Here is a 12,350-nt window from a genome sequence, read left to right as displayed (position 1 = left end):
TCTTATTTTATACAGCTAAAATAAAGGACAAATGGGACATTCTTAAGTTCAAAGTGTTGTTCTCTTACGGCCTTGTGTTTTTTGCAGCATTGGAGGATTGATGACACTATTGCTTCACGTGCAGGTTTTGCACAGATGACATCGCTAGGCTTGCATTATCCTCCTAGTCTCCCAATTTTGGTCAGAGCATGTAGCAGCACATGACTTAGCCTCCTCTTGTTCTCTAGTTTGCTCAGTTTATAGGAAACTGTCTTCCCTGGTAGAGCACTACCGCATCTTGTAGTCATGAGAAATGGCTGCATCACAAAGCTGTCCTTTGAAGTCCAGCTCAAAGGTAAAGTCCAGGTCACGCTAGGGAAAAATAAAAGATTGAAATTAAGCCAGTGGTTGACACATCTACTATTCACTCCTTTTCTGCCAGAAGGGTTCATTCTCTGTCTATCTGATACCTCTGTCAAGGGAGCCCCTCAATATTCGGTCATTCATACTCACCTCATTGTTTTCATTGGGTTTCACAGTAATGCTGCCCAGGATCTCCTCCCCTCTCCGCACAGTCAGGTAATCCTCCAAGTAAAATACAGTCTGCTTCCAGTGAGTACTTGGAGCATCAGGGGCTGAAAATATGAGCAGAACATGAGAAAATAAATATGTATCAGCTTGAAGTCAGCAAGAAGTTTAAACTAATATTTCTAATAGTAATAAGATAACATGAGCTTTGTCAGAGTTTGTTAGTGGAGCTGAACCTGTAGAAAAGCCAGTCTTCTTGTGACACTTGGTGAATTCTATGTTAAAGTAGGTGACGAGGGCATGGATGTAGTCGTTCCTTTGGATCTGCAGGCAAAAGGCTGAGGTGAAGGTCAGATCCTCCAACTTCACTGTATAGATGTCCACCTCCTGCAAAGGACAAAGGACCAGCATCCATTCACTTAGGCACCCCCACAATCAAAAGATTTCAGCTTTCTGGCTGCCATTGAAAACACAAAAATCTCTTGATATCACGCTCTTTAGCCCAAAAGTCCGTCTCTCAGCATTCACCTGTTGCAAGGTCCCGTCACTCAATTCAGTTCCTGCAATCATCACGCTCACCAGATCTGCCACCCCTGATTACTGACTGTTTTCACTTGATTCTCATCATGTACCTGTCTGTTTATACCTGCCTATTTCCTCCCTTTTCCTTGCAAAGTATTGCCGTGAGTATCACATGCGTACTGAGCGGTCTCCTTATCTGTCTCTCTGACCTGTTTTGTTGCCTGATTCTTGCCTCTGCCCTACTCCAACCTGGTTAGTTTTCCCTGTTGGACTGCCCTCTGGTTTTATACACTCTGGACTGTTTTCTTGTTTATCCCTTTGCCTATTTCTTAGGTTCTGGCTGCTTGCCCTGTGGATACTGATGTCTGCTTGTTGTATGACTCTGAATCTTGATTAATCTTTTATAAATAAAACAAACCCCGATGTTCTGGTTCGTGATACTTGAGAGGCATCTATTAAGAATGATCATCATAAACTACAGCCATGACCATGACACAATACTTAGCCTTCAATATTTAATTTGGTAAGTTATTAAGGTGGGGAAAAATGAGCTAAAACATTTAGCAGTTTGAAGATTCATAGCCGAGGATGTAGATTGCTGGGAACACAGAAATGATATTATTATTATTATTATTATTATTACAGATTGTTCCCTATTGCAAGTTCTTATACATGTGATTAACAAGTTTTTCTTATTCATTGTAAATCTCTTGACTATTTCAGTCCTATTGTCTGTGTCCTCTGAACATAAGATGAGGGTGAATGGGTAAAGCTTTCACTGTGCTTTTGATCATGGTGTCAACATCACATCATTAACTCCATTCCCCCTGTTCGCCTTTTCCATTCAGAGAGCCTGACAATGCGACTGTGGGCCATTCTTCATTTCAAAGAGCCTTTTCCTCCAGGTGTTTCATGATTACACCAACAGAGGAGTCACTGACATGCATGCTGATGTTGGAATTTTGCTCCCCTCTCTTCCTCTGTCTGCCTCTCTGTTTTCTCTCCACCCTTTGGTATCTGTTTGCACTCTTTTCTCTGATATTTTAAGTATTGAAAAGGTTTGTATAATAGATCCTAAAATTACCATCTCGCTAGCTGAGGAGTACAAACGCCACATATAATAAACATGAACGGCTATGCCACATAATCTTTATAGTCGCAACCTCCATCTACAAATAGAAAAAAAAAGAACACTGAGCATATTTTTAAAAACCTACATTATTACAGACAATCTGACTGATTTCTTTCACATTTAGTTGGCAGCTATCCTTGGGAGTTCAGAGTGACAGTCAATGAAAAATACTGCACTTATTTATAAAGGCCTATTGTGATGATTAATAATTTTGTCACTAAAACCTTGTATATTGACAACACAATAGGACTGAGTAGGTCTGCAGTATACAGCATGTTTATTGGTGTCACAGGTTAATTGCCCTTGTGATAGAATGGTAAAATATAACTATTGTTCTATGTGTTCTATTTAGTACTAGAGCAGGAAAATCTGGCTTTTGTAGTTATTATGCTATTCAGAACAAGAGCACTAACATATTACAAATTTCCGTTAAGTAAGGTAGCCTTTTATCAGCATCCCATATGAGATTTCTGTGAACATTTGGCTGAACCACAGACACGGTCAAATGGACAAATTCAGTGCTGTTTTGAAAAACATCTCCCAGCCTGTTGACTGCATCGCATAGAAATATGAAGTGTTTGGGATCTTTGGAACACTTTGAAAATGAAATTGCAATCACAATATAGCAGTGTAATCATAACATTGCTGGACATTTTATGTAGTCCAGTATGAAATGCACTCCCAGTCAGTTAAAATGATGAAAACAGATTAACACCCAGTCATCAAACAGCCCCTTAATGATAACTGGGTCATTATGTAACGCCCACGCAACATGTGTCCTGAGGTAGCGCCTAGTCAATCTGCTCTATGAATCAGTGCAGGGCTTTCACGATGAGCACACTCAAACACTCACATTTTCATAGCCTATGCACCTGCACACATTATGTTCAGACCTTAATAAGGCAGGAGTTGGTCACCACTTGTTTGGGGTCCACAATGTCAACCAGAGGTTCCATCATGGCAACATTCCGAATGCAAGTCATATCAAATCCATAAACGTTTTCCCACCCTAGAAGTCAAACAGTGAGTAAGCAAACACGGTTTTATAAATGTCATGAACATTTTATCAGATAAAGTTAACAGCAAATATGTTAGAGCGCAATAGATAGATTTTAGTTATTGTGTCCTTGTCAAGGTACTAGTGTCTGCATATGGGTCAAAATAGATACTGATAGTGAGATTTTTTGGCATTCAACATTTCTGAGTCTGGGATAGGAGCCCTGGCAGACTGTATAGGAAAAACAAGGTTTTTTCAATTGCTTTGGCCTAAAGTTACACAACAGCAATAATTGCTTGATGTTGCGTGACTTTAGGCCAAAAAAGCTTTATTTTGAACTATTTTCTCTCTTTGGCCCAAACAGTGAGGAGTTGTGGTTTGCCTTTTTGGTAGATGTGGACAATCCTAACTGGGTTAAAGGAGAATTGAAATGGTAGAATGACAAAGGGGATGTGGACATTTGGCTGGAAAGCTTGACATTCACGTTCAAAGCGCTCTATATGATGTGTTGGCATGTGGATGTGTTAAAGTCATATATGAGTATCCACCTGCAAGTGTACATAGCTGACATGAAGAAAAGCATTTAAAAAGGGAGTAAGAGCAATACATGAGGAGCAGGCTGTTGGCAAATCTCTGAGGATGAGGACTTGCAACACCGTCTGTGGTGCGTATAGACATCGTGTTGCCACTTCCACACTCTCCCCCAAGTGTACTTTTTTTCTTGCTTTCTTGCTTTATACACTTACCACCCACTTTATTGGTTACATGTATTGAATAGAAACTTGTAGGTGTACAGACTATAGCCCACCACTTTATCTCATGCAGTTTGTTTACCATCCTCCAAAACTCCATCAGCGGTTCAGTTATTTTTAGCTGGATAATTTTGAGTGGCAGACCACCTTTCAATCAAACAGTGAGACTGACAATTTACAGTGTGCAGGACTTGTAATAACATTAATGAGATAGACACAGCGCTGATATTATGACAGAGTTGAAGGTTGAGTGAATTGATTGCGCCTTAATGAATTAATGACACCTAAATGTAGAGTGAACAATTACATGGAGAGATTATCCATGACATTCGATCCCCTGCTTTGAAGTCCATGTGGAGACGTTGGCTGAGAGTGTTCATTCGGAGTGTGGTTTGACTGATGTCTCCCTTTCTCTCCATTCTCCTCCTACCCATCTCTGCTAAACTCTTGTCTCTCAGAAGGGCAAATAATATTCTCTCAACAATGGCTGTGTGCAGAAAAAGACAGGTGATAGGCTACACTGCAATGTGGATGAAATGCAAATAAAATGTTATTCACTAATATTAGCTCAGTATTATTTTCACTACACAGCCAGCCAGGCTCTCTGTCTCTGTCTATAGCTCCCTGTCTCTCTCTGTCTCTCTCTATAGCTTCCTGTCTCTCTCTGACTCTTACTGCTTTAAAGTCTTCTTATCCCCTTAGGCCTGAAATAGTCTCATCCCTGTTGTTTGGCAGCCTTGAGATTACATCATTCTTCAGAAAAAAAAACAAAACATTAGAATAAATCAGATCATATGCTTCCATCGAAAACAAACACAAGGGGACTGAAGTAAATAGGCTTTCACTAGAAGAGTGTGACAAATACTACAGGGATGTCTCTTCAGCTCCTGTCTGTTTCTTTCTGATACATGCCATTTATATCACCTGGGACTCATCTTGGTGATGTGTGATTCCGTGCATGTGTGTGTGTGTGTGTGTGTGTGTGTGTGTGTGTACTTACAGTGGATTTTAAAGTCTTTGTATTGTCTGTCTTCTATAGCCACCACATAGAGGGCTGCTCTATCTGGGAACATGAAGCCCCCAGGCTTCTGAAAAAGGTAGGTATTGTATCACAGGACATTATTGTATTCCATATTAATTTCACATAACCTTTTCTGAACATCTGGCATATCAAATTATCACTTCATTTTCATCATTTACATTCTCACTCTCTGTCCCTCTTGGATGAACATTGCATGCTCATTGTTAAACATAAGCAAATGGGAATGCTTAAACTCTGTGAAGACACTATTTGTCAGTGTACTGCTGCAATAAACTAATTATTTCTCACTCACAGCTCAAATAAACTAGTGGAGAAAATTATCAAAGAAGTCAACCTTTTTTTTTTCTATTAAAACATAACATTTCATTAAATGCTAATCATAATAAAATATCTCCCTTTCAACTTACACATATAAATATGCTATGCAGTGAAAGTTTACAATGTATCCACTTACTGATGTTTACTATGAGTGAGACATAATTATAATGTTGCAACCATTTTTTTCTGTTGCTCATGTCTTCAGAGGGTTGAAATATCCCACTTATTTATAAGTCCTTCTTTGCTACTTGGTGTAATGAATTACAGTGTATCACAATAAACATCCAGGTCACTATAAATCCTAAAATATGAACTTGGTTTATATGACCTTGGATTAAACACATATGAATATTTACTAACCAGCCACTTGTCCCTAGCATAGATGACAGTCTTAAGCATGGATTCATAAAAAAGACAGTAGCCCATCCATTCAGATACGATAATGTCCACCTGCTCCACAGGTAGTTCTGTCTCCTCCACTTTCCCCTTAAAGATGGTGATCACTGTATGACACACAAAATACACATGTAGAGAAGCACAGGGTAAAACACAGGAATACTTGTACAAAATACAGTACCTGTAACAACATCACCAATTTATAAAACCCACTGAAATGAGGCCTAAACTCGTTGAATCCTAACAAATTACTATCAGTTAACTGCAGGGAGAACAATTACATGAAAAGATTGTCAGTGACATTTGACCCCCTGCTTTGAAGTCAATAGGGAGCTGTTTTGGCTGAGAGTGTTCATTCAGAGTCTGGTTTGACTGATGTCTCCCTTTCTCTCCATTCTCTTCTCCTACCCATCTCTGCTTCTCAGCTTCTCTCTTTTTTTTCAGTAGGGCAAGCTGCCAGTCTCCAATTACTGATTTGACCGATGAAGGGGTGCTGAGAGAGAGAGAGAGAGAGAGAGAGAGAGAGAGAGAGAGAGAGAGAGAGAGAGAGTGTGTGTGTGTGTGTGCGTGTGTGTGTGTATGTGCACGACCATGCTGCAGTGATTTCTTGCACGCTGACTCAGGCCTCACCCCCCAACTGCTTGCCAATGTTAATCAGAGCTGCTGAAGACAGATTTAGCTAAACAACTTCTGCCATCCCACCACAGGAAGTGAGTGTCCTATACAGGAAGTTAGTGTTACTGTATGATAGAATGCAAATTTCTGACTTGAAATGTGTCACCCTTTCCTCTCCATAGATATTCAACAAGTGAACATGTAATAGGTTTTACCATTGTCCAGGTGGTTTGATTTGATGATTTTCTCAGAATACTCTGATATACTTGAACATTCAATCTGCAAAACATGCAGGAAAATCAGTGCCTTTGATAGTAATGGTCCACTTTTTATTGATCTATTGCTGAGACCCACAAGCAAATAGCCCATCCAACCCCCACCCCCATCTTTTAATCTGTACTTTTAGCTCTAATATTGGACCTGAAAAATATGTCATATGTTTTATCTTTCTAATTCAAGGCTTAGAATTTCCTCCTGTAAAAGTGCTGTGTCTGGAGCCGGAGTTGTGTTCTCACCCCATAAACGTGCTTGGCCCCTGCCTTAGCAGCAAACATGGAAAGGATTCCTGTGCCGCTGCCGACATCCAGAACTATCTTGTCCTTAAAAATGTGCTTGTTGTGATACATGGAGTTCCGGTAGGTCAGTGTTCTCACCTCATCCTTCAGCATCTCCTGTTGGGGGAAACAAATTCAAAACAATTTATATATGCTTGCAATAAATGTTTGGAAATACTATATAGGTATTCGTTAGTGACATTTGTTAATATTATATAATGCTTTAATAAGAAAGGGCAATCTACAGTGTAATACACAATTGAGAAACATCTAGCTTCAACTACGCAATTATTTACATTTACATTTACAGCATTTAGCAGATACTCTAATCCAGAGAGACTTACAATAGTGCTTTGTCATTTACTCAGAGAATACATCCTAGCCAGTACTGTAGGTTAGAGTCCAATCCCTGTTGAAATACAGGGATCAATGCTGATGCCTAGAAGTGCAAAATAAATAAGCTCTATCTCAGACAACAATCAGTGCAATAAACAAAACTCCCTACAATAAGTACTAGAGTTTCAGCTAGTCAACATAGGAGCAGGATCAGTAGTAATTTAAATATTCCAGAAATAGATGGGTCTTCAGTTTGCTTTTGAAGAGTACAAGGGACTCTGCTGTCTGGACAGCAAGCGGAAGTTCATTCCACCATCTAGGAGCCAGGACAGAGAATAGTCTTGATGCTTGTCTTCCATGAGACATGAAGCATGGTATTTCAAGCCAAGCTGTACTTAAGGTTCGAAGTACTCATACAGATTGTGCTATGATCATTGACATTGTGTATGGAGGGGCTGGTCCAGTTTTGGCTTTGTAGGAAAGCATCAAGGTTTTAAATCTGATGCAAGGAGCTACTGAAAGCTAATGAAGGGAGTGCAACAGTGGAGTGACGTCTGAACTTCGGAAGATTGAAGCCCAGTCATTCTGCTGCATTCTAGAAAAATTGTAGAGGTCTGATGGCTCTTAGAGGAAGACCAGCAAGTAGCAAGTTGCAGTAGTCTGTCTTTGAGATTACAAGAGACTGCACAAGTACCTGGGCAGCTTCTTGTGAGAGAAAGGGTTATATCCTTTGTACATTACAAAGGAGAAATCTGTAAGACCGGGTCAGATTTGAAGCATGAGTTGAGAACGACAACTGGTTGTCCTAACTTATGCCTAGGCTACAAGCAGCAATACCAATAAAAGTAATTTTGTATGAGTGTGTAGTCTTAAGAACACAAATTTAGTAAAAAGTGATGGCCCAGAGTTATTATTTGTGATGATATTCTTCATAAGTCTATTTTTATTTTTAAAATAACATAGTTTGATTATATTGTTGTTCAGCTCTAACCCTGTTGGTCAACTCAGTGGACATTATTTTTGTAGAAAGCATATTATTTATGATTTAAAATGCAATAAAAATATAAAATGTATGTAAAGTATACTCTGTCATATCTAGGATCACAGTCAGTGTCTACAGCAGCATGCATTCTTAAAGAGCCACTCATTACATAGTGTAACGGTGCGCGGTAAGGAGGCAGACACGTGAGCGGAGAAGAGCGAGATTTATTATGGGCAAATCCAAAATCAGAGTCGTTGTAGTAGTCCAGGGTCATATTACCAACACGGAGAGCATGGGGATACATGATCAAACAAACAAAACATGAACACAGCCAGGAGGAACTAGCTATGACAGATATGAGGAAGAACTCAGAGACTAACAAATATGAAGGCTAGGAAAAACAGATGGGCATTCTAACATCCAAACATTCAATACAACCACATAAATGCCACCATTCAAATAAACAATGAACAGCCAAGACCAAGGCCACAAGGCAGGATTTAAATACATGAGCTAAATGAGGGACAGGTGTGGAAAATTAAATGAGGGGCGCAGAAAACAATACTATGGCATGGAACTAAAATACACAAGACCGGGAAAACATGGAACATGGAAACTGGGAGGGACTAATCGTGACACATAGGCTCTCCATCGTCATTCATCTCTACAAGAGTATGGGATTATGAGATATGTAGGACACATAGCACAGTATCCTTAGCTTTCTTTTTATAGAGACAGGTCTCCATAATAGTCCTGGAGGGATTATCTGATGGCCATTGCGCTTTCCCTCTGTCTCTCTGTCTCTCTCTCTCTCTCTCTCCCCCTTTCTTGCTATTTTTCTGTTATCAGGAATAGTCCCTTTATCAGCAGACAGCCCAACCTGACCCAAATACCTAGAGAATGTACCAGTATCACACTCCATCATGAACATGGGTCTTTTGTGAGAGGGGTGTTTCTTGGTGCCGAGTGCTACAGTAAAGTTAGGTTATCTTATGCTTTTGAAGGATTCTGTAGAATCTATTCTTTTGATGATACAATAGATGATGTAGCACTTCATACTAGAAAGAACCATTTGTTGGTGAACGAACATACAAAAGCTCATTGGGAGCTTCACATCAACACTGTAAGCATGGGCAGAAAACTTGTCCTGTTAGATTAGGTGATTCACTGCACATTTATGTAATACTATCAAAGTAGTAAAAAAAACTCAAGACTTATGAGCTATAAAATCCAGTCCTGCAGACACACTGCTTTAAAACACACCCAATAACTCATTAAGTCTTTGTTAATTATCTGTTTTACTCCATTAAGTGTGTCACAGCAAAAGAAAGCCATATCTGTGCAGAGCAGTGTGCCCACAGCTTAGAATGCTTGACTACAAATATAAAAGTGATCTCAGATCACTGGCATAATACAACTTCTGCCATGTACGCATCTGTCACAGCTTTGCCGGTGTACCTCATGGATGCCAAAGTGAGCGTACGAGTCGAAATAATAGTCTCGTGATGTCATCTCCTCCGGGTTAAGGAGCTTGGCCATCTTGCCGCGTCCGGGGCAGGCGGACAGTGCTGAGACGTGTGGAGTGTGAGGAGGTCGAGGGACATGGCGAACGGAGGGCACGAGCTTCGGCACAGGAGGAGGCTGCGGGGACTGCGATGAGGGGGCGCTAACAGTGCGCTGTTGTTGCTAGCCGGGAGAGATGAAAAACGATGCTATTAACTTTCGCTTGCTTGGAGCCTATAGTTCTCTACATGTTTTGGAAAGCATGGACTGATCAACTGGCCGTTTGATGAAGTGTATATATATATATATATATATATATATATATATATATATATATATATATATATATATATATATATATATATATATATATAAACGTATGCATATATTTACGGTGTAGCTCGTTCGTGGTGTTAACGTGTGATGTAGCAGTTACTGCAGCACCAAGGACAGCTCTCGTACAAACGTAGGCTGTGTATGCAGGGATTTTCAATCAACGCGACCGCACTAACTACCAGATCCGCCAAACAAACAAAAAACAAACAAACAAACAAAAAAAAAAAAACCGTGGCGTGCTTTGGCATTTAATTCCCGGCAACACTACAAGGAGCGTCGTCCCACAACAGAGGGTCCAGTGTCCTTTTGATCGCAGTATCTTTTAGTGTTCTTTACTACGCTGCCATCGACGCGCGGTACAGTATGATTACAAAAAGATGTTTTTTGTCGCCAGCTCGTCTAGGCTATATTGCCCGCAGCATTGCACAGAACGTCGCGCGGATTTTGTCTCCAGATTCAAGACTACGTTGAAAGCTATCATGAAACAAATGAAATCATTTGTGCTCAGTAATATTATATACAATGTGACAATCTTGTCAAAGACTGGCGCGAACTTTGGCGTTATGATGCATTTCAGAACGTATCTTTAACTCACCTCCGAGCCCTCTGCCTCCGCCATCTTTCTCCGAAGGAGCAGGCACCGCGATGAGTGCTTCAGTCCCATATGAGCCAACGAGATTCGGGTTCCCGACGAGGGTACAAATGTTTCGGTAATCCTAAATGTTACAATGTTCTAATATATCCCTGTGCAGATCTTTAGGGTATATTGAAGTAGGTATGATTTGGGTTTATGCTTTATAATGGCCCTTCACTTAACTCTGCCTTTCTCAACATCAATATTTAAGTGGAACTATCATAACTTTTCATATAGCCAAGTCACTCCCCGCTCTCCTTTCAAGACACAACTTCCAATAAGAAACAGAAGAGTCCTGTAGTCCATTGTGCTGAAGTTACCGGAAATATCCTAGAAAGCGCCACTTGGAAACTAGTTGAGCCACGAGCCGTCAGTATTTCGAGCGCGCCACAGCGTTGTCGTTAAGCGTGCATTTCTCGAGACCTGCCCGTCTTCTGTACCAATTGTTTCATTTAAAAAGATACGATGAATTCACCCTTCCAAGGTTATCATATTTCCTCGCGCAATCCTGTAACAGATCAGCGACGCCAAGATGCTTTATTTTTGTCGGTAATTTCAGGTGCAATTTACATTGAAAGTTCCCGTCAAAAAGAACTTTACTCAGAGTTGAACAGCAATAGATGAATGGACATTTGTGCGAGTCGTCGAACAACCGGAGTGCGTGGTTGTGAACCCTAGCCTAAATCGGTACCTCCTACACGCGCATTGCACCTCCACCTTCCCACAGATTTTCTCACAGAGTATACAAGGATAGCGCATTAAAATATTTAAGTTATGTGGTGATATTTTATGGACTATAGCGCACCGAGGATACTTATCACGCAGATCGGGGTTTGTTCGTCTGATTATGGTTTGGTCAACATTTTAAATATTTAGAGAAAAAAAATTACCTCCAGTTTTTTCCATACTTATATGTCGGTGTTATAAATATTTAACGTAGAATTGTCACTGCAAATCACTGCATTAGAACACTATTCTCTGAATTTACTTGACGTTTTATTTAACTTGGTAACGGGTTCTTCGTAACTATGTTGCTCCTGTAGGACAGTTGTTGCACACTGATTTGAACAGTCGTAAAAGCCGAGCAACAAGCGTTTACGATCTCTGTTTTCTTACCTCAGAAACCCGTTGGATAAACCGTCACACGATGCGACACTTAATAGGCTAGTGTAACTTTATGTGCGATTCCATTCCTGACTGAAATTAAGCGGATTAAGTGAATCATGCTTTCACGATGTCTAGGCGAGTCTGCTCCATATATAGCTATCCATATAGAGAGAGATTCAGGATTTTAGTTTGGAGTTTGCAACCCCCGCATTGTTACAGTGTGCCGCCCCCTCGGCTTGTGTAATCCCTGAAGCTAATGTGGGAAGTAGCACTGCGCTGACATGTAGACGCGCGCACGCACACACATACACACACACACACACACACACACACACACACAGAGAGAGAGAGAGAGAGAGAGAGAGAGAGAGAGAGAGAGAGAGAGAGAGAGAGAGAGAGAGATGCGAACGCTTAGGCGTAGGCCATGCTTAAACATTACTGCGTGGAGAAAATATTATCCTTAACTAGTTAAAAATCATACGAGCACCTATGGTTAATAATCAACTGTAGCTAGTTTGGAATAAGTCTTAAGATAGCTAAGATGTCTCCTGGTGAGAGGATTTCCAATGTGTGTACTGCTCAAGCTTCACACCGAAGGAGTGTTGCCCACGCATGCT

At 40.5% G+C, this 12,350-nt stretch overlaps 1 protein-coding gene across 3 annotated transcripts; it reads right to left on the bottom strand.

Moving 5' to 3' along the window:
* Position 1: 1 nt before the first annotated feature.
* Positions 2 to 12,101, bottom strand: prmt8b (protein arginine methyltransferase 8b). Of its 3 annotated transcripts, none has more exons than XM_027020242.3 (10): positions 10,588 to 12,100; positions 9,612 to 9,839; positions 6,797 to 6,952; positions 6,497 to 6,560; positions 5,631 to 5,773; positions 4,911 to 4,995; positions 3,055 to 3,170; positions 744 to 894; positions 493 to 614; positions 2 to 351 (listed from the first exon to the last, which is right to left on the bottom strand). In XM_027020242.3, the coding sequence occupies exons 1-10, from the start codon at positions 10,654 to 10,656 to the stop codon at positions 268 to 270; spliced, it is 1,218 nt and encodes a 405-aa protein (XP_026876043.1). In that variant the 5' UTR covers positions 10,657 to 12,100; the 3' UTR covers positions 2 to 267. The 3 variants fall into 3 exon arrangements, with proteins under 3 accessions (XP_026876043.1, XP_026876042.1, XP_081579400.1); XM_027020241.3 differs by having other exon boundaries at positions 4,911 to 4,998; positions 10,588 to 12,097; XM_081723274.1 differs by lacking the exon at positions 9,612 to 9,839 and having other exon boundaries at positions 4,911 to 4,998; positions 10,588 to 12,101.
* Between the last annotated feature and the right edge of the window lie 249 nt (positions 12,102 to 12,350).

Source organism: Electrophorus electricus, chromosome 11 (genome assembly GCF_041902795.1).
Source record: "Electrophorus electricus isolate QZ-2024a chromosome 11, ASM4190279v1, whole genome shotgun sequence".
NCBI classification, from domain to species: Eukaryota; Metazoa; Chordata; class Actinopteri; order Gymnotiformes; family Gymnotidae; genus Electrophorus; species Electrophorus electricus.
Note: the sequence above shows the minus strand (reverse complement) of the source record. Positions and strands in the feature narration are given on the sequence as shown.

Coding starts and splice junctions, on each gene's coding strand:
- prmt8b (XM_027020241.3), bottom strand. CDS start 10,656: ATGGGACTGAAGCACTCATCGCGGTGCCTGCTCCTTCGGAGAAAGATG. Junction 6,561..6,796: donor GGGCCAAGCACGTTTATGGG/GTGAGAACACAA, acceptor CATGTTTTGCAG/ATTGAATGTTCAAGTATATC. Junction 352..492: donor AACCCAATGAAAACAATGAG/GTGAGTATGAAT, acceptor ATTTTTCCCTAG/CGTGACCTGGACTTTACCTT.